Consider the following 22,523-nt stretch of genomic DNA (forward strand, 5'->3'; position numbering starts at 1 on the left):
TGATAGGTGGTAGCCTTGTCAAAAATCTGCGTTTTTAAGAGGATGTTAGTGACCCAAATCTGTGTTTCTCGTTTTGGTGTTGGGAGTATTTGTTAGTCCTGCACATTTGCCAAACTGATATCCGAAAACTATATTGTCTTGGTTTCATTTGTACGTGACCATACAAAATGATAAAAATCCCAAGTAACTAATAAGCATGATTGACTTTTTGTAATTGTTAATATTAGTTGTTAATCATTTACTTGATCCTTATTTACATATGATATGCAAAATGTTTAAATTTTATTAGAGACAATTTGAAATTTGTGAATTCTAGGTATTTGAACATTTTTCTTTGAATTGGGAAATGACTCATTTTGGCAGTAGTTTGCTGTACCCAGTTTTGGGGGTGCCTTGTGTTAAAACCAAATACCTACTGAACTTAAAAAAGAGATTATTAGTGAGGTAACATTGTGTTAATGTATGTGTTTGTTTCCTGGTTTTTCCTTGTCAAAAGTTTTTCTCCTCTACTAACATGCATTCACCCAGTTTTTTCATTTCATTAGCTATTTTTTTGAGTTTATTTTACCTGATTGCATCTTACTGTGTTCACTTTTGCATACTTGATGTCAAATTTGACTTTTCGGGAGCATCATCCCAATAATGTCAAAAGGGAAGGAATAGGATCTGAACTTTTTAGGTTAGAACCTCTGAAGTTTAATTCTACAGCACTTGTGAGCATTTATTTCTCTTTTGGGTCACAAAACTTGGAATGGGATTTGGGTATTTGAGTAATGGGTTAAACATATATATTGATTAGTTCAGGAATTGAGTGACTTTAAGATGCTTATCAGACACTTTTAGAGATCCCAGCAAGAGGCAGATTCGGTTTCTGGTTTTATAGAGTTTACAGTCACTGAACAAGTCTTTAAAATAAGTAGCAAATTCTAAGTTGGGGATAGGTGAGGCTTCTTGGGTAGACACCCTGTCTGTGTTCCCGGCCAAGACTTGATGATTCTGATAGATGTACTGGAAATGCTGGAGAAAGACTCAGGCAAGACTGGTGTTTTTGCTGCTCTCTCTAGTTTACCACACTGGCTTTCAGAATTGCTTTGGGACCAGAACCCAGGCCACCAGGGGAAGGGCTAGGCTGTGCAAGGGGAGCAGTCCTCCCCTTTGTAGGTGCCATTTCCCAGAGCTCCTGGAATTGTTTCTTCAGTTGTGGCAGCTGTGTAGGTCATTTTTGTTTTATCTGTAAAGTTAAAAAGGGTTATAGGTGTAGAGAGAGAACAAGAGGAGTGAACAATGAAGCTTGTTTAATCTGGAAAGTACAAAAATACCAACTCAGCCCTAGGGTGTGCTAAGTATATATTTTCCATCTCTGTCGTCTCTCCCATGGTTTACTCTTTAAACTCACTTTCCCCTCAGTCTCCCTAATGGTAGTACTAGTAGTAACAGTCCTAATGAATTAGACTATTGTGTCTTCATCAGCACTTCACTTCTAACTTCTTTGTTATACAGTAAAACAACAGGAGATGAGTTTATGTATGCAAGGTCTGTGTTGCATTCAGGGAATGAGGAGGCAGGCAGGAAAGATCTTCGAGAAAGTCTAACCAAGAGAGTTTCCAGTTCTTCCCTCCAACCCCCAATTGATCTACCTCTTCTTGTCCGTGGTGTAGGCGGTGATGCAAATTTGAAGATAGCTTTGATTCCTGCACCTTCCTGTACAGATGGGAGAGTTCTCTATACAGAGTTGTTCTCCCATCAGGTGCAGGAATGAAAAGTATAAAAACTTGACAGATTCCTCCCCCTGAGAATAGCTTCTTGGGGCCATTAGGTCCAAAGAAATACGTTGCTTTGATTTAGTGTTTCCACTGGGGTCTTCTGAGATACACTGTGAGGAAAGTTCTTTTCAAGTCTTGAGAGCTAAAGATCCATAGAGTATTGTCCTTTGTGGTCACTTCAGGTCTTTCTGGTACTAAAACCTCAAATCTGGGAACTTGGTTGGTCTAGAAACTTCTGTGCACTTTTTGTAAGAGGGCAGCAAATCTCTTGCGTTCCTCTCAGATAAGCATCAGAGTAGATTCTTTCTCACAACTCTACTGTAGCTTTGAACCAAAGCTTCTAAAATGGTTCTAGCGTATGGTCAGCCTGTACTTGTTCCGTGTTGGCTGCTTGGCAACCTAATTACATCTTAGCTAATTGCAAAGGGAGAGAGAATCGGCATTTGCTAGTATAATGTAACAAATTCCAATAGGGAAAGTTGTGTATTTCTCCTAGGGTGTAAATCACAGTCCCTAGGGTCTAGAAAGGTTTTGAAGGGGACTTCAATTCATGGACATGAAGGGACAGTTGAAGGATTTGGGTAAGTACTTAGGAAGAATATACTAATGTTGAGAGTTATAATGAAATGTGTTATAAAGTGGGTTTGAATGTCCTGTTTTTTGTTTTTTTTTTTTAAAATTGGTGTTAAAGTGCACTTTGAGGAAGGCACTCTGTTCTCTGGTCTGTCTTGAGGTTCAATTTTATTTTGAAAGGTAATACTCTGAGCATTTTAGAGAAGAGATGCTATGTTAACCCCATAGTGATCAGAGTAAAGTATAAATCATATTAAGTTTATTGTGGAGGTAGTTACTGTTTAACAACCTTATGCTTAAGTTTCCTTTACAGCGTAACTAGAGTTGAGGAATCTTTTTTTTTTTTTCTTTATTCTGGGTTATATTAGGCTGCATTGCTTTCATATGTTTTTCCTCATACGGAGGTGTCAGTGGTGCTGTGGCTCTGATCTGGTTCCAGGAAATGAGAACCTAGTCCTGAGAAATGGAAACTTCCCCAACTCTTGCGAATAGAGGCCTTTCACACAACTAATAACCTCAGTTGTCCAAGGCAGTTTTGTCCTATGATGTCTCCCCACTGAGACAAAGCAGCCCAAATTGCTTCAGTTTTATGAGGTAAACTGCATCTGCAATTTCATTCTCCCAGCTAGAAGGAAGAAATGGAGTGCAGTTGATGGAAGTAGCCTTGGATCTTTAAAGCTTCTTGGGTGCTTCTTGGGGCTACCTGGTTCTTAGTGACTTGATAAGAGTTAAAGCCCTATCCAAAAAGTCCCTGCTAGAAACTTGCTCGTTGGCAGGCTCAGGTCTAATATTGGAGCAGAACTTGAAGTGGGGATAATTTCAGTACTCACCCTTGGGAGTCTTGAATTTCTCATAGCACCAAAACATGGCAATGAGGAGAAGCCCTTCTCCAAGCTGGAAAATCATGTAGAGGAGGGGAAAGAAGAAAAGTGGTCCAATGACTTCAGGTGGAAAGGCCACATTGAGGATGGTGGAACAGAGTTGGACATTTTGGCATCCGGTCTCCATGCTGACAGTGCGTCTGCATCTGTGCCGGTGAAGAAAACCCCACATACACTCAGAGGGAACTGGAGGGAGCAACTTTGTCCCAGTGCTGCTACCAAAGAGTTTCGCAGCAGATGGAATCTAGACCGTGGACAGGGGTACTTTGCTATTGCTGCTGGTGTTTGGATACCTTTGGTGTCTGGATTTTTAACCCGTTTAATACCTTCATTCAATTTTTTTCAAGTCTAAAGTCTCTTGTCCAGTTAGTGCATCTGAACATATTGCCAGGAAAGTGTCTTGCCCAGATTTCAGGTTCCTAGCTGCTTATTCGTTTCCTGAAAGACTAGGACAATAATGAAGCCCATGGGACAGTGGGACCTAAAATAATACCTATCTCCAGGCATGCAGTGGCTCACACCTGTAATCCTAGCACTTTGGAAGGCTGAGGCAGGCCGATCACTTGAGCTCATTAGTTCAAAACTAGCCTGGGCAACATGGTAAAACCCTGTCTCCAGAAAAGTTAAATCAGCTGGTCATGGTGGCTTGTGCCTGTAGTCCCAGTTACTTGAGGGGCTGAGGCAGGAGGATCAGTTAAACCCTGGAGGTTGAGGCTGCAGTGAGCTGAGAATGTGCTACTCCCCTCCAGCCTGGGCAACAGAGTGAGACCCTTTCTTAAAAAAAAAAAAAAAAACCTACCGTCCATTGAGGCAGAAGAGAGCAGAGAGAACATAACCCAGCAGAAAGCCAATAAAAGGCATCAGAGAGGAGGTGGCAATCAAGAGTGGTGTCATGGCAAACATGATGCTCTTCCCCACATTGATGGCAGAGAGAACTGTGACGGCCACACTGCACAAGAGAATGATGATCATCCCTCCCTGGGAATGAAGACAAGAAGAAAAGGCAATTAGAAGAGTTGAGGATAGAGAGGAACAGAGGTGGGGAAGCACAGGTAGAAATTGGAGGTGGGAAACATTGCAATAAAACACTGGAAGTGGAAAGGAATATGAAAGACCTTTATCTTCTTTTTGGATTCCTTTCTTTAAATTTTTTTAAAATTATTAACATTAGAGACAGGGTCTTACTATGTTGCCCAGGCTGGTCTTACTCCTGGACTCTTAGCGGTCCTCCTGCCTTGGCCTCCCAAAGTGCTGGGATTACAGGTGTGAGCCACTGCACCCAGCCCATCTTTTTAGATTTCTTATCAGTAGCTAGGAAGCTTGGGGACAGCTGATTAACACTTTGATTATTACAAACTCAGCCAAGCACAGTTACTGCTTTTGACACATCTCTGGATAGCAGACTTTCAGTGAAGTGTTGTGAGGCTATTCAGGACTCCTGCAAAATGGATATTATGAAAGTTTAAAAGTCAAGTATTTTTGGAACTTATATACACATTCCTACAATACTGTCATTGTTCCACATACTTTGAAACTCATGAGAACTTGTCATACATATTTGCTTCAAATACCTTGATTACAGGTAGGGATTTTATCCATTTTAGGATCAATTCTGGAAATTGCCAAGAGTCATTTGAAACAAAGCTGGTAAACAAGGTGGATGATCAAGCCCGGAAATACGGTTTTAAACCCAAAATGATGTCTAATAATAAGGGGACAAACCTACTTTCTTGAGTGACCTGCAAATTGAATATGAAGGAAGTTCCCAAAAGAACTTTCAGAAATATCTTGGGTGATAACAACATCATTGGAAACTATGCAGGTCTACTCTGAATGAAATTATAGGGTTTTTCATTGTGCAACATAGGATGCAACCTTTCAAAGTGCATGTGCACTCCATGCACTTCGTACTTTCCAGTGTGCATTTTAGAGAATTGCGTCCTCCAAAATGATAAACAGGTATGTGTAAATTTAAGACTGTCCCTTTTATCTCCTGAGTAAAGGAATACTTAACAAACTTTTCTCAAACTTACCATGTTATTTTGTAATAGTTACATGTGTTGGTTCATTTTTTGGTTCATTCACATGTGTTGCATTTTATATTTCCTAGTAACATTTAAAAAAAAGTAGTAAAATATGTATAGCAAAGTTTGCCATTTTAATCACTTTTGAGTGTACAGTTCAGTGGCATTAAGTACATTCATAATGTCCTAACGACATTTTAACATTTATATTGCTCAAATTTCAGCTGCACAGCTTTGTGTTTCTATTTTTAATACTTGTTGCAACTGATATGATCATATAAAACATCACCTATACCAATTAGTGGTCCTATCCCAGCATAGGAAGGACTTTCACACATCTCTTGAATAACCATGTGCTTCAAGTTTTATTAAAAGACTTATTAGCTAATGAACTTCTCAGTTTACCTTTGCATTTTTAGTTGATTTCCCCTTTTAGATTTCTGTCTTTCGAATTTGTCCTTTACCCAACAGTCAAATAATTTTTAATCTCTATCAAGAGTGGAGTGGATAATGTAGGAGACATTGAGTTACAGGAATTGTCCACGAATCCAGAAGCCCTCTTCTTCTGTATAGGCATTCACTCTTATTCTCTCACTCATGTTCTCTGACTCTTGGGGACTGCACAGTTGTGGTTATGAGCACAGAATTTGATATGATCCAGGTGGGAAAGCTGGCTCTGCTAGTCTCCAGGTGTGTAAGCTCTGGGGAGTCACTCAACCTGAGTGAGGTTGACGGCATAGGACCTGGCATATAAGAACCGCTCACTAAACTGTAACTCCTATTATTACTCAAGGGGGAGGAATTAACATTCTAGAGGTTCCTGTCACACTCACTGCTGCCATCTCTGGAAATTTATCCTGTCTACAACCCCTGTCTCCTGCTGAGACAAGTGGCCCTGGGTAGTTGCTTCTCCATAGGCTACCACATTTTGTACCGCCTGACTTCATTACCCTGCTCACAGCTGGGATGAGTGCTCATTCATGGGCAGCCAATCCATTGGCTTACACATGAGATGACATGTCCACAGTCTACCCACAAAGGTGGCCCGCACAGGCTGGTGGGTGGTAGAAATAATCAGATTCTCTCATTTAGGAAATTTGCAGGATTACAAAGAGGGAAGCAATAGCAGGGACAAGTGTCAAAACAGAGGTCTGGGAGCAATAGCCACAAGTTGGCAGAAGTTGTAAGACAAAGGAGAGTTAGGGGTCAGTTCAACAGTAGCAGCAGGTGTGGGAAATGCATGAGTAGAGTGTTGAGTCAATGAAATGGTGGGATCCTTATTAAAGAGTGGTGGATGGCTTATGGTGAAAGTGGCTCCTGGACCATGTCATTCTCAGATTCATCACCCTTCTAGCCACATAGCCTTTGGATAAACCCTCGCATGGGTAAGTTAAAAATTACTTGAATTGCCTTTCAAAATGAGCATGCCTGAAATTGTATCTTGGTGTATCTAAATGTGACCTTCCACCAGCGAATGCAACTGGTTGAACCCGGTGTGAGCAGATACCTGCTGCCAGAGCTAGTTATTGAAAGTTGGGTTATTTTGATTTGCAAGGTCCAAGGAGGGTTATGTGTGCGTTAAGAGGCTAGGACAATCATTTGTTCTTTTTCCAGTTTGGCACTCACTATATTATTTATGGGACAGGGTGACGAAGGATGAGCATAGTCCTCGAAGAGCCATAGAAGCAAGGAAACCTTAGCCTTTGCAGCTTGACCCACATGTTAGTCTCTGCATCCTCACAGGAGTGATTCCAGTTTTGGAATATAGGAAGATCAGTGTAGCTGTTGACTTTGTGGTTGTTTAACCCTGGAGGTTTAGCCAGGGGCAAAATGGGTCCAGGGCATGCCTGGGTTTTTTAGATTACCTTTTATGTAGTCCCTTACTACTAGTCTCTGTTTTTCCAGCCAAGGTATTTCTTAGCCCTTTTAATGTTCTCTGGCTTCATTTTGACTTCATTTCGTCTGTGGCATTGAGTAGTGAATGTGCAACACAACAGGAACAGACTGGTTGAAATAATCCTGGCTCTGCCAAGTAACTTTTCCGGGCCTCGGTTACTCTATTTGCAAATTGGGAATAAGGCAGGAGACTGAACTTCATCTTAAAGGCTTCTCCAGCTTTAAGATCTGAGATTCTCGGCCAGGTGTGGTGGCTCACGCCTGTAATCCCAGCACTTCGGGAGGCCAAGGTGGGGAGATCACAAGGTCAGGAGATCGAGACCATCCTGGCTAACATGGTGAAACCCCGTCTTTACTAAAAAATAACAAAAAATTATCCGGGTATGGTGGCGGGCGCCTGTAGTCCCAGCTACTCGGGAGGCTGAGGCAGGAGAATGGTGTGAACTCGGGAGGAGGAGCTTGCAGTGAGCCGAGCTCGCGCCACTGCACTCCAACCTGGGCGACAGAGTGAGACTCCGTCTCAAAAAAAAAAAAAAAAAGGTCTGAGATTCTGCTTTTTGCAACCTCAGAGAAACACTTTTAAAGCTACTCTGAGGTAGAAAAGAGACATGTTCTCACATCAGTTGTCATTAGCACTATGACTTGGTATTCTGGTTCCCAGTTTTCCCACCTATAAAATGGAGGAGGGCAGAGTAGCATTAAATGATAGCAGTGGTCACTTCACATTTTAATATTCTTTATATTTTATATGCATTTCTTTAAGATCGTTTATGGGTGTATAGGATTTTTTAAAAAAGCAATCTTATGCACCCCACAAACTATCTTAAAAAAATGAAATGATGCACACAAACTTGTTTCTCTGTGTATGTTGTTTTTCTGCTGGTGTGTGGAAGAGCAGCAGACAGGACTTGCCCTTCATTCCTTTATTTATTCTCAGGCATTAGCTATGGGGGCACTGTGATAGGTGCTGTGGATTCAGTGTTAATTAAGACAGCCTTATGGTCTTGCTTCTTGATAAATGAGTGGGGAATAAAAATGAACAGATGTTCTTAATGCAGTGTAATAATTGCTACAGGGGTTAGCTGGAGTGTTGGGTGTTATGGGAGTGAATAGGACAAGCATCTTACTCAGGCTTAGGAGGTTAAGGAAGGCTTCCTGGGGGAGGCGCTATTTGTGTTGAGACTTAAAGGATGAATGGGAGTGATCCAGTGAAAGATGGTGAGTGGGGTGAGAATTGGGAAGAAGAGTGTTCCAGGTGAAGAGAAGGGCACGTGCAAAGAGAAAAGAGCTGAGACTGGTGAGGTCAGTTGAAACCAAATCAAGAAGTGCCACATTAAGGAGTTTAAACTATCCTAGGGGGAAGGAGTCAATGAGAGGCTTTAAGCAGTGGAGTGACATGATAGAGTTTGTACTTTACATCTTCACCCTCAGGTTAGAACTGGGTGAGGAGGTTGGGTGAGAAGGCCATTTGAGTTGTCTAGTGAGAGGTAAGGATGGAGAGGAATGAATGGATTCCCGCAACAGAAGGTGGAATCGACAGTCATTGATTAGATGGGTGTGAGTGGTGAGGGAGAAGGGAACATTGAGAATGACTTCCAGTTTCTGGTTGGGGCAACTGGGCACACACACAGTGCCACCGACTGAGATAACCACATGGGGAGGAGATGACTTTAACGTATATTGAGTTTTAAATGTCTGAGGTATATTCAGATAGAAAGACCTGGTAGATAATAAATGGATTCTGGAGTGAGGATAGAGTTGACATCTGATGATGCTGTTCTGGAAGTCTCAGTTTGCAGATGGTAATTGCAGACCTGAGAGGGACCAGATCCTGCGCTGGGAGAGGTCTGGTGAGAAAGGCAGAAAGCTTGGTCTGAATGCAGAGAAGTGCCTTTGACCAGAGGAACTCATAAGGGAGTCTGAAGGTCATGAGAGGTAGGAGGAAAGCAGCAGAGCTTAGAGTCACTAAAGCTGACAGAGAAGGCTTTTGAGGAGGCAGTGGTCAATTATGTCCAATGCTGCTAGAAGGTCAAGGAAGGATTGAGAAATGTCCATTGGATTTGGCAAAGAAAGTGGAGCAGGTGGTCATCAAGATGCTGGGTGGATGGGAGACCAAGGAGAGAAGAGAGGGATTCAAATAATGGAAACGAATTGCTGAGGGCCTGGTCACTCATGAGAGAGCTCTGGCGGTGGCATGGGGAAAATGGAAGGTGTTTGAGAGGAAGCGATTGACAGAGAGAGAGAGAGGAGTGAGGGGGACTACTCCTAAAACCTGGCTAGGAAGGAGAGCAAAGGGAGATATTAGGTGGAATGGGAGGTGGATTCCACAAAAAATCCCAGTGAGAGACACTTTTTATTTTGTTTTTTGAAGATAGAAGATACGTGAGTTCGTATCAAAGCTGATTGTGAAGAACCAATACAGAGATATTTTAGAAGTGAGAGAGAGGGGAGGCTGCTGGGCCAGGGGCATAATCAATAAAAGGAGGTCTCTGAGTACAAAGGTAGAGAGAATGATTGCAATCCAGGGCTGAGGTGGGGTGACTGGCCACAGAAAGGAGGAGGGATGATTCCTCCATGTCCTCCAGCAGGCGGGAAGGGGAGCTGTGGCCATGGCACTGGGACAGGGCAAGGGCAAAAACTACTCTTGAGACAATGGTAGTGTGAAAATAAAACCCCCCTGAAAACTGGACTCTTGACTTCTTTGTTCCAGGCCCAAAGCTGCTGCCAAACTTTGGGGTTCTCAGCAGCACGCCTTGCAGACCAGGCCAGAGGCATTGATCCAGGGGCAGAGATGGTACAGGATGTCAGGAGGTCAAGTCCTTCCTGAGGACCAGGATGACCTCCTGGCCCTGGGGGATGAATAGTGAGCCAAGGGGGAGGCTGGCAGGGACCAAACTCCAAGGTTGAAAATATTGGTGGAGAGACCATAGCTGCACTCTAGGAGTTCTGCACACAAAGCAGTGGCATGATGCCCTGTCTGTGACCACAGTGCTTCTCAAAACCTTTGTGGCCTTAATTCACTCCGCTTCCCACCCCATCCCTCTCTTGAAATGCTGGGAATGGGTACACTACCTGTCTCCTCTAGCTTCTTGCCACATCAGCCAAATTTGCCCTTAGTGCCTGCTGAACTCTATTCAGGCTTCTCCCCAGGTTTACCTAAATGCCTCAAGCCCTTCCTTTTTAAGAAGGCTCTTTGACCACTCCAGCCCTCACTGTTCCCATCTCCTTGCCTTCTGCAAATACTTGCGTGTACACTGGAATTGGATCTTGTTTCTCTCGTGTGTTACTTCATTTTCTTTCTTTCTTTCTTTTTTTTTTTTTTCATTTTAGAGATGGAGTCTTGCTCTGTGGCCCAGGCGGGAGTGCAGTGGCACGATCTCGGCTCACTGCAACCCCTGCCCTCCCTGGTTCAAGCGATTCTGCTGCCTCAGCCTCCTGAGTAGCTGGGATTACAGGCACTCGCTACCATGCCCGGCTAATTTTTTTTTTTTTTTTGTATTTTTAATGGAGACGGGGTTTCGTCATGTTGGTCAGGCTGGTCTCAAACTTCTGACCTCAAGTGATCCACCCACCTCAACTTCCCAAAGTGTTGGGATTATAAGCGTGAGCCACCACGCCAGCCTCATGTGTTACTTCACTTTCTGCAAACATCAAACTCTGGTGACAGTGAATCCTTAGAGTGCATAGCGTAAAACTTAGCATCTAGTAGGAGCATATGTATGTTTATTATTAATATAATGATTATATCTTATAGTTGTATATGGTGTTTTTACTCTTTTGCCCTAATTTGTTAAGCCCCCCAGGTTCTTACCTTGATGACATAGCGCATGTATTGTGGCCGTTTGGATTTGAGGACGATGCCTATGGTGCAAGGAATGAGAACCAGGACCAGTGATATCACGATGCCTTTATAGGGCACCTTGTCCTTCAGGTCCCCATCATAGATCCCCCTGGAGTAGATGTACAGAAGGAGAGGCATCATGCCAAGGGCACAGAAGGTGGAGCAGGTGGTCATCACAATGCTGGTGGGAGACATGGGAAGAGGGGGGAGAGAGAGAGCCCATAAATACAGACTATTTTGTTGAGTGCCTGCTAAGTGCCACTGTGCTAAGTGCTTGACATATGTGGCTTCAGTTCCTTTTCCCCATATCATTAGGCAGTAAGTATACTATCTTCTTTTCGCTGACAAGGAAGCTGGGGACTAGAAGAGTTGTGTCCTGCTCAAAGTCGCACAAGGTAGTAAGTGGCCAAGGCAGCATTTGAACTTAGGGTGGTTCAACTGCTTCAATCCCTGTGTGCTTCATTGTGGAAGGAGCCATTCTGATCTCCTCCTCTGTAATGGAACCCTTTTCGCATTGAGCACCTCCCCCATGCCAAGCCCATTTTGTAGAAAGCTAACTGTGTGATTCCATTACTCTGGTCATTAGCCCATTGGACCATGGAATGGCACCTGACCCACAGTTACTAAATGTCTGGTTTAGAGCCTAGGGAATGGCTTCTTGTAGTGACTTTGTCCAACGGAGACAATAACAATTAGCTATATCAGCACATTTTACCTCGTGGGGAGTCTGAGTGTGAGACACAGTGACAGGACACTTGGTCTTTGGGGATGGGTGGCATGGGAGTGATGGTCAGGCAGAAGTCAAAAACCCTACTAGAAAAATCAATAAACAGATACCATGATTAAAAGGACTGTAAAAGAAATAGTGAAGCAGTAAGAAACAGAATAATTGAAGGGCCATAATGGTGGGGTAGTAGAGAAGGCAGTAATAGATACCCATGTTGAGTAAGTGACAAGATAACCTGGTCAGATTTGCTTTGCATCTTGGATAGTATTCCAGTCCCCAACTCTGGTGTTCTCATGTTCTTTACTTTCTGGTTCCTCTTGATATTATTTAAAATAAATTATGACACTCAGAGCCTGAATAATATGTCCTTCCAGCTCTAATATGTATCCTACTTGTCCAATTTCCTTTTCCATTTGGAATCTTATATATGTTAGTCCCAGGACCCTGTCTAGGGAGAGGCCCTCCAGAAAGGTCAACTGAGAAGGAAGCTGATAGGGCATCTCCTTAGATTTATGGACATTTACATTAACAATATATGGCTCTGACTTTTATTCCAGTGGGAAGGTGGTTGGGAGGTGAGGGCTTGGCAAGATCTTAGGAAAACCACACTCAGTGTGTCCCTCCTCCTCCCCACAGCCCTACCCTCCATCTACACTTCTTTCATTATTTCTATAAAGATGGAATATGGCTTAAATATGCATGAAGAGAGCAGCCTGTATCAAAGGTTCCAGAGCGTAGCCATCAAGAACAATAGGTAGACATGTCATAAGGATAAGAGCTGTTAGAGGTGAGAAGAGTCCCTCAAAGAAAATTGTGAACTAGGTAATAGGAACTCCCCCACCCCCGTGAACACTTAAATACACACTTGAGCTTGTAAGAAATTAACACTCAATTTAAGTGTGGCATAGTGGCTCATGCCTATAATTCCAGCATTTCGGGAGGCCGAGGAGGGAGGATTGCTTGAAGCCAGGAGTTTGAGACCAGCCTGGGCAACAAAGTAAGACCCCTGTCTCTACACACAAACAAATGAACAAACCAACCAAAAACCACACACAAAAATTAGCCAGGTGTGGTGGTGTGCACCAGTAGTCCCAGCTACATGGGAGGCTGAGGCAGGAGGATGGCTTGAGCCCAGAAGGTTGAGGTTACAGTGAGCTATGTTAGCGCCACTCCACTAAAAAAAAGGTGCCCATGGACAAGAAACAAATGCAAAGTAGTGGGGGAGCTCAAGCTGAAGCTTCATAGAGGGGTTCTGGAGGGGAGTGGGGTGTTAGTCTTGGCACTGTGGAGGCTTTAATGCCCAAGGAAGGGACCAGAATTGAGGTATTAGACCTGGGATGGGAGGAGCATTGAAACTGAGCAACCAATAAAAGGATCATGGGATGAGGGGAGGGGAACTTTCTAATTATATCATCAAATATGAAATCATGGTGGAAACAGTATTTAGAATATAAAAATAATAAAATACATATTTAAAAAACATGGAGAGGGGACTTTGGATTAGGCAATGGTTTCTTAGAATAAGACATCTAAAGCACGAACAGCCAAAGAAAAAGGCAAATCAGACTTTATTAATATTAAAAACTTGTGATTCAAAGGACACCATCAAGAAAGTGAAAAGCCAACAAGAGAATGGGAGGAAATATTTGCAAGTCATATATCTGATAAGGGTCTAATATTCAGAATATATATGAAGAACTCTTTTTTTTTTTTTTTTTTTTTTTTGAGATGGAGTCTTGCTCTGTCGCCCAGGCTGGAGTGCAGTGGCGCAGTCTCGGCTCACTGCAAGCTCCGCCTCCTGGGTTCACGCTATTCTTCTGTCTCAGCCTCCCTAGTAGCTGGGACTACAGGCGCCTGCCACCACGCCCGGCTAATTTTTTTTGTATTTTTAGTAGAGATGGGGTTTCACCGTGTTAGCCAGGATAGTCTCGATCTCCTGACCTCGTGATCCACCCGCCTGGGCCTCCCAAAGTGCTGGGATTACAGGCGTGAGCCACCGCGCCCGGCCAATATATGAAGAACTCTTATAATGCAATAATAAAAAACAAGTAAAAAATGGGCCAAGGATTTGAATGAGATATTTTCCCAAAGAAGATATACAAATGGCTAATGAGCACATGAAAAGATGCTCAACTTCATTACTTATTAGGAAAATGCAAATCAAAACCACTTTGAGACACCACTTTATATCTACTAGCATGGCTATAATTAAAAAGATGGACAATAACAAGTGTTGGAGGGTATATGGAAAATTAGGAATCCTCATACACTGGTGGTGGGAAGTAAAATGGTGCTTTGGAAAATAGTTTGGCAGTTTCTAAAAAATTTAAACACAGAGTCACCATATAACCCAGCAATTCTACTCTTAGGTATATATCCCAAGGGAACAGAAAGCATGTTCACACAAAAACTTGCCTGTGAGCTTCCATAGACATTATTCATACTAGGGAACAAGTAGAAACAACCCATATGTCCATCAGCTGAATGAATGGATGAGCAAAATGTATTATATCCATACAATGGGATATTATTCAATTACAAAAACAAATGAAGTATTGTGACATGCTATCACATGAATGAACCTTGAAAATATGCTAAGTGAAAGAAGTATAGATACAAAAGGTCACATATTGAATGCTTCCATTTATGTGAAATCCATAGAGACAGTAGATTAGTGGTTGTCAAGGGTTGGAGCGGGAGAGAGAAATGGGGACTCCTGCTAAATGGGATGGAGTTCCTTTTTGGGGTATTGAAAATGTTCTGAAATTAGATAATGGTGATAGGTTCACAGGCTTGGAAATATGCTAAAAACCAAGGCATCATACAATTTAAAGAATGGATTTTATGGTATGTGAATTATATCTCAATAAATAGTAATTAAAAACCATGCAGGGAGCAAATAAAGCAATTATTAAAGGGCAATTTATAGCCTAACATTTATATTGAAAAAGAAGAAAGATTAAAAATTAATGAGTTAAGCACCTTACTCAAGAGGTTAGAATGAGAAAAACCCAATAAAAAGAAAAGGAAGAAATTGTTTAAGTTTTGTAAATTGTTAGAATCAGTAAAACCAAAAATAGGGTTTTTTTTTTGTTTTTCTTTTTTTTTTAAAGGCCAATTAAATAGGCACCTCTGGCAAGACAGACCAGGGAAAAGAGAGATGGCACAAATTGATGAGGTTAGTGTGAAAAAGGGAACATAACTACAGAGAAAATGAAGATTTTAAAAAGTCATAAAATAAACTAAGGACATTTTCATACTTTCATTTTAAACTTAAATGGACAATTTCATGGGAAATATAACCTACAAAACCAAGTCAATATGAAGCCGAAAACCTGATTCAACTTAGAATCATTTAAGACATTTAATAAGCAGTTCAAAACCTATCTTCTAGAACCCCACATGATTTGTACTGTCTTACGGTAGTGTTCTACTAAACATGCAAAGTGCAGATTGTTGCAATATTATGCAAATCTGTCCAGATAATATAAAAAGGGGAAACATGCCCTAATTTATTGTATAAGGTTAATATGATCTTGGAACGAAAGCTGGAGAATGATATTATGAGAAAAGAAAATTGGGGACCACTCTTATTTATGAACATAGAAACAAATAATAAAATATTAGCAAATAAGTGTTTTAAAAAAATACAATGAACAAGATGAGTAAGAATGATTTAATATTAGATTATTAATACATATTACTATATTATTAAAGAAATGGTATAATTTTGTAGCTATAGAAAAGTCATTCAACAAAATTTAATGTTCTTACATAATAAAAATTTAGTACACTAGCAACGGAATGAAAATTCCTTAACTTGAAAGGAAATCTATTAGAAAAAGTATATTAAACGTTAAACTTAATGGTAAATAGTTAGAGGGATTTTCTTTAACAAGAGGAATAAAGCAAAGATAGTCATTATTATTACCTGTTTTATAAATTATACTATATATAGGCCCTAGTAAGCACAGCAAAACAAGAAATAGAAAAAGTATAGGGATGGGAAAAGAAGAAATGAAACTTTCTTGTTTTGCCAATGATAGGATTGTCCACAGAAGAAATCTAAGTAATTTTCCATTATAACTGGTAAGTAAGAAAATGTATGAGGTTCTAAATACATTAGCATCAGTCAATCAATTGGGTCTGATATACTAGAAACAAATATATATATATTTTAAAAGACACCATTTATGATATTCACAAAACTAGAAAATACTTATACATCTAAAAGACATGTAAGATCTTTATGAAAGAAATTACAAACCTTTATAGAAAGGTATTAAAAAAGGCCTAAGTAAAAGAAAAGCTATATCATATTTATAGATGGGAAGATTCAATATTATAAAGATAGTCTCTCAATTTATATATAAATGTAATGCACATTTAATAAAACTTCCAGACTTATAATTTTTTTTGTAGACTTGAAAGCTGATACTGAAACTCAAGTGAAAGAGTAAAAGGCTAAGAATAGCTAACATGATTTTTTTTTTTTTTTGAGACAGAGTCTCGCTCTGTCACCCAGGTTGGAGTGCAGTGGTGTGATCTTGGCTCACTGCAAGCTCTGCCTCCCGGGTTCACGCCATTCTCCTGCCTCAGCCTCTCAAGTAGCTGGGACTACAGGCGCCCGCCACCACGCCCAGCTAATTGTTTGTATTTTTAGGAGAGACGGGGTTTCACCGTGTTAGCCAGGATGGTTTCGATCTCCTGACCTCGTGATCGGCCCGCCTTGGCCTCCCAAAGTGCTGGGATTACAGGCGTGAGCCACTGTGCCCGGCCCATGATTTTCAAGAACAAAGTAGGGGGACTTAACTTTCAGATAACAAAACTTATAAAATTGTAATTAAGAAAGTGTGGAACTGGTACAAGGGTAGCCACATAGACCCGTAGAAGAGAAGAGAGATCCAGACACAAGCCCTGCATTTATGAGAGAGATGTCATTACAAATACCTGGAGAAAAATTCACTCAACGTGGCTTGGAATCTTCTATTTGTATGGAAAAGATAAAATTAGTTCATGCCATACATAAAAATAAGTTCTACATTGATTGGAGCTCTCCATGTGAAAATCAAACATTTAAAACTTTTCAAAGAAAATACAGGGTAATATCTTTGTAACTTTGTAGACAGTAAAATTTTTTTTTTTTTTTTTTTTTTTTTTGAGACAGGGTGTTGCTCTGTCACCCAGGCTGGAGTGCAGTGGCATGATTTTGGCTCACTGCAACCTCTGCCTCCTGGGTTCAAGTGATTCTCATGCCTCAGCCTCCTGAGTAGCTGGGATTACAGGTGCACATCACCATGCCCAGCTAATTTTTTTGTATTTTTTAGTAGAGACGGGATTTTGCCATGTTGGACAGGCTTGTAGATAGTAAAAGATTTCTTAAAGAAACCCCTAAAAAACATAAACCACAAAGGAAAAATATTGGCAAATTTGACTAAATTAACATAAGCAATCTATAAGACATTATTATCAAAGTGTAAAGACCAGCTCCAAACTGTGAATAGACTGTTGCAACATATATAAAACAATAACTTTACAAATTAATTTTCAAAACCCACCCAAACCACAATCCCATAGAAAAACAGGCAAAGGACCCAATGTTTCCAGAAGAGGACACATGAATGGCCAACGCACACGTGGAAATGTGGTAGGCCTCCCATGAAATCAAATTTAAAACTACTGTGATCTGCTTCACTGTTTTCATTTGGAAAAAATTAAAAAGTCTGACAATTCCAAATATAGATGAAGGCACAGAGAAACAGGGATCTTCAGACACTGCTAGGGAACGTGTGAAGTGAACAATGACCTTGGAGACCTCTTAAAGATGTGTGACTCCCACGACCCAGCAGTCCTGCTTCAATTGCATATGCCCTCATATGTGGGCAGAGGGACACACACAAGTCTGTTCACAGAAGCGAGACATAAAATCCACATGAATCTGACAACAGGAGAATGGATAAATGCAAGCAAACTGCACAGCAGTTCAGATACATGAGGTAGCTATTTTCTTTACATGCCTATTTCTCAAAAAAAAAAAAAAAAAGCAAGCTGTTAGGTGATGTGGACAGTATAATACTGTTCGTACAAAATTAAAAGACGTAAATCCCGCAGTCTATCTTGTTTATGAATATATACATATATAATAGTTGAAAAGGGTCGGTGGAAATGCCGAACACCAAATTCCCAGGGATGCTCCCTTTGGCAAGTGGTAGAGGGTAATGAGATTGGGAATAGGAATACAGGGGGTTTCAATGCTACTGTTGATCTTCTCTTAGGGAAAAGCCAAACACAACTTGTGTGTTTGTTCTGGTGTCCTAGAGCAGAGGAATCATGCTTACTTTGGCTTGTGTGTCAGGAGTTTTGGAGTTTGGACTTGGTGTGCCTTGTCAGCTTGGGTATGCAGGAGCCATGTTCCCTGATCCCCAGGTACTTCCTCCACTTGCACAGGTGCTGGGGTCAGGTCAGGGACGTCCATCTCCTAGCCTGCTGGCATCCGTGACTGTTGTGATCCTTGGTTTACCCCAAGGGACAGGGACGGGCAAGGACTTTTTCAGACTCTAGATTCCTGAGATTGTAGGCCTGGTTGCCTTTCAGGGGGAAAGGGGCACATTTGTTTTTTTTATTTTTCCCTCCTGCTTAAGTTCCAAGAGCACAGCATAGACCTTGCTTTTGGATATCTGTGTACCCCATTTAAGGGACTCGTTCGAGCGTCCGTCAATGCACAGATTGGAGGCAGAAGCTGAGGGAGCTGTGAGGAGCCTCAACACAGTCTCTATGAAGTGGAAAACTTCTGGGACCCCAGTGGCTTCCATCTTGTCCTGGTTGAGCTTCCTACATCATGGCTGGGAGACCTGTGGAAGTGCTTGGGTTGTGTCCAAGCCCATTGTCCCCATGGCCATTGGCTCTGGGCTCTGCTGTGAGTCCGATGGTGGCAGGGGGAGCAGATGAACTTGGGGCAGCAAGGATGGTCAAAAGAGGCCAGTTCCTGCTGGCATAGCACTCTCTTCTCTGTGCCTGACAAGCCATACTCACTTCAACTGTGAGGGCGTTTTCTCTTGCCTGTTTGTCACCTACATTTTTTGAAACTTGTCTAGTGGCCTTCCTTGAGGAGGGAGCTGCCGTCCCTGGCTGCATTGAGGGGTCTGCTTGGTGGCCTGGCCTCCTGGGATGGCAGGCTGTCCCCAGACTGACTCCACCTATGAGGCAGAGTGAGTGGAGGGAGACACAGTTTCCCACAAACTCTGGGAAACCTCTGGCAAGTCTCTGACCTCAGCCTCTTCATGTGTAAAATGGGATCTGTGTCTTACAATTCCTTCCAGTTCTAAATGGGATGTAGAGTATTGTGCTTATCTCAAACTGGGGCCTTTGGGCTACAGCTGGCCCTTTGACATGTATTGTTTGGTTTGCACATTTAAAAAAATGGAATGAGTTGCTGATTTCACATAAAATGGATATTTTACCTTCTTTTGAAAAGTGGGAAGCTCTGGCTCCCACACAATACTTGCTGCTGAGACACGGGTGTCTGCCCATGCCTTTGAGGCTGTCTGGCCATTTTGTTTGTGGAAATGCTGACCTGGAAGATATTTCAGTAAAAGCACAGGTTCTGGAGCCACCCAGACCTGGAGCCAATGTATTGACCTCTCTAAGATTCAGTTTCCTTACCTCTAAATGCTACTTGTTACATGCTGTCCCCCAGGGTGCTGTAGGAGGATCACATATACTTATCTAGGTAAGGTGTTTTGCACTGTGCCTGGCTGTTTCTTATAATCATTGTCATTATTATAATGCATGTAACAAGTTGTCCCAAATTGGAATGGGATTTGAAGTCTGGCAGCACATGAAGGTAGATGACCAGATTCCCATTCCGACAGTGGGATCTGAGACATGGTTTAATGTGCATGGGAGGGTTGTTTGTTGGGAAGGAGTTTTATGGCAGAAGGTGGCTGTCCCAGCAGAGCTTATCTCTTGTGGGGGTCTAGGTAAAAATGACAGTCATCAGGGGTCTGGACAAGGAGGTTGAGCAGGAGAGCATGAGGGGTCATGTTCTTGAGTCACCAGAGGCTCTGCCTGGGTGGGGCCTAGAGCCACAGCAATGTAGGCATTGTGGCAGAGGCCTCAACAGTGGCCACTGGCGATGGGGCTGGGACATCTGGCCACTCACACTTAAAAGCACAGTTGCCTTCCACGTCCCCTGCTCTGCTTCTTCCACAGAAACACAAAGCCCTCAGAGTACCCCTTCGCAGGCCCCTGACTTCCTGCATCCCTCATACACCAAAATTCAGATATACTCTAGGATTCTTGGGACACACAGGCTGCCATGAGCCTTGTCCAGAAGCCAGATCCAAGACCAAGGGCTTGCTTTGTAGCAGAGAGGATGTGGATTAGACAGAGGAAAGCATTTTCTCACAGTGAGGTAGTTGAACATTGAAATACCTTTCCGTGGGTGATGGCATAAGCCAAATGCCCTCTTTGTGCCTCTCTTCCCATTGACTACTAAAGTGAGGGCTGAATCATATGGAAAAAGAGCCCAGAGCTTCTCAGATGGCAGATCCTGTTAAACCTCAACTCTCATTCACTCTCACTTTTTTATTTCCTTTTTTTTTTTTTGAGAGAGAGACAGGGTCTCACTCTGTTGCCCAGGCTGGAGTGCAGTGGTGTGATCATGACTCACTGTAGCCTTGAACTCGTAGGCTCAAAGATCCTCTCATCTCAGCCTCCCAAGTAGCTAGGACTACAGGCATGTGCCACTATGCCTGGCTAATTAAATATATATGTATATATTTGTAGACACAGGGTTTTGCTATGTTGCCTAGGTTGGTCTTAAACTGCTGGTCTCAAGTGATCTTCCTGCCTTGGCCTCCCAAAGTGCTGGGATTATAGGTGTGAGCCACCGTGCCCAGCCATTCTCACTTTTTTCATTTAAAAAATCTGTCCCAGTGTCATTTTGCATCACTAGGAGGGGCTTCTTGACTTGGTTAGTTTTCCTAGGAAAGTTTGGCTAGGAGTAGGGTGCTGACAGACACAAGCAGATGGACTTTCTGGATTCTGCTGCTATACCTGGCATTGAATAGCGTCTCCACGGAGGACTAAACCAGGGGGGACTGGCTTGAGACTGAGGTTTCACTGAAAGCAAGAGCTTCTGCTAGTGAGTTTTCTTTAGCTTCAGCACAGGCTGCTGGAGCTGGAGCAGGTCTGAAGTAGCTCCTCTGGCAGATGTTCAAGACTAGAGTCTCCCCAGTTTGGAAGGATGAGCATCAACCAGCCCCTGTGTGCTGCGTCTCCAGGAGCGAGCCCTTGCTGATTTCTGCTTATAATGCTTTGGGCAGCGGGTTAGGGGGTGCTGCTGTCTTCCCCTTATCAGGGTGGCTGAGATGGGGCTGGCGTATCTGGAGTGGGTGCTGGGAAACTCTAGGATCTCCCTGGTTGTGCCTTTGCATGGAAATGTCATTGCATCTGATGGGGAATGAGGGACTTTAAAGAGAAAACATCTTAGATGACCAGGTAATTGGGAGGACCTTTTGGAAATTCTTGCCCGCTTTGCAGGAATTTGAGGTGCTCATTTGGTTCCAAGTCACCTTGATCTCCCTGATGATGTTTGGAACGAATCACACTACCTTTTAAATCTCTGGGCTCAAAGCAGGCAACTTGTCCACTGTTGTAGGTGGATGCAGTTCTCCAGAGGTTCCTTTGGCTTTAATCAGTGCTCCTTTAAGACAATCCTTGAGACACCTCTGGAAGCAAGGAGATCACCACGAGCTTCCTGGACCAGTATGGTCCCTTTGGCTTGGTGCCTAAACCAGACGTACCCCAACTCCTGCCGCCATCCCAGCATAAGCTCTTGGCAATAAATGCCAGACTTCCCCTGCCCTAGCCTCCACCCAGCCTGCATTCACTCCTTTTCCTGGCTTTAGCCCAGCTCTTCCCCTCAATTGTGACATCTCTAATGTAGCTCCTGTCCCAGGCTGTTCCCTCCTCACCCCCAGGCCTACCTGAGGTTCATGTCCCCCTTCATGGCCAGACTGAAGACATTGGACAGGTTCCCTCCAGGCGAGCAGCCACAGACCAAGATGGCCAGTGCCTCAATGTTCTTCAGCCGGAAGACCTTGCCCAGCACAAAGGCCGTGAGGGGCATGATGCCATACTGTGCCACCAGGGCGATGGCCAGCCCTTTAGGCTTCCATAAGTGAGCCTTGATCTTGCTGAACTCCATGGTGCAGCCCAGCGAGAGCATGATGAAGAACAACATGAACACCAGGATGACGCTCAGTGCCAGGTCTGTGGGGCGCTTGCCAAAGTTGGGTGGCAGGGTGAAGTTGAATGGGGCAGACACGTTGTGGGCCTCCATCCTCCTGTGAGGCAGTGGAAGACCACTCCTTGTTCTCCGGCTGACTCCGTTTCTTGTGCAGTTCTTGCTGGATGCCTTCTTTAATCACCTCTCAGGACAGAGAGTTTCTGGACAAAAGCTCTGGGCAAATAGAAGGGTTATGCAACTATCTGAGCTATTTCTCTGGCTGTCGCCCCAAAGAGGAACAGCCCAGAACCTTATCTGCCTGCCCTAGCTCTCCCAAGCTCCCTGACTCTGCTGGATTCCTGGGTGCTACTTGTACTCCTCCCCTGTCACTTTGCTGCTTCTGGGCTTATTTCTCCCCTTTGCCCTCCACTGAGTGTGCCTCATGGGCATTCATTCAGTTACTGGGGACCGGCCCAGGGCCCACCTGAATCTAGGTCCAGCCCATCTCCTTCCCTGCAGCTCCTTTTCCCAGCTCCGCTCTTGATTCCTTAGTTTCTTGGTTGGGGGAAGGTGACCTCCCCATGTCC

The 22,523-nt window shown here is 43.0% G+C and overlaps 1 protein-coding gene across 1 annotated transcript; it reads right to left on the reverse strand.

Moving 5' to 3' along the window:
• Window positions 1-951: 951 nt before the first annotated feature.
• SLC10A1 (solute carrier family 10 member 1) lies at window positions 952-22,050 on the reverse strand. Its single transcript, XM_003824101.5, has 5 exons — window positions 21,695-22,050; window positions 10,949-11,159; window positions 4,017-4,195; window positions 3,167-3,363; window positions 952-1,231 (listed from the first exon to the last, which is right to left on the reverse strand). The coding sequence occupies exons 1-5, from the start codon at window positions 22,048-22,050 to the stop codon at window positions 1,125-1,127; spliced, it is 1,050 nt and encodes a 349-aa protein (XP_003824149.1). The 3' UTR covers window positions 952-1,124.
• Window positions 22,051-22,523: the final 473 nt, after the last annotated feature.

Source organism: Pan paniscus, chromosome 15, assembly GCF_029289425.2.
Source record: "Pan paniscus chromosome 15, NHGRI_mPanPan1-v2.0_pri, whole genome shotgun sequence".
NCBI classification, from domain to species: domain Eukaryota; kingdom Metazoa; phylum Chordata; class Mammalia; order Primates; family Hominidae; genus Pan; species Pan paniscus.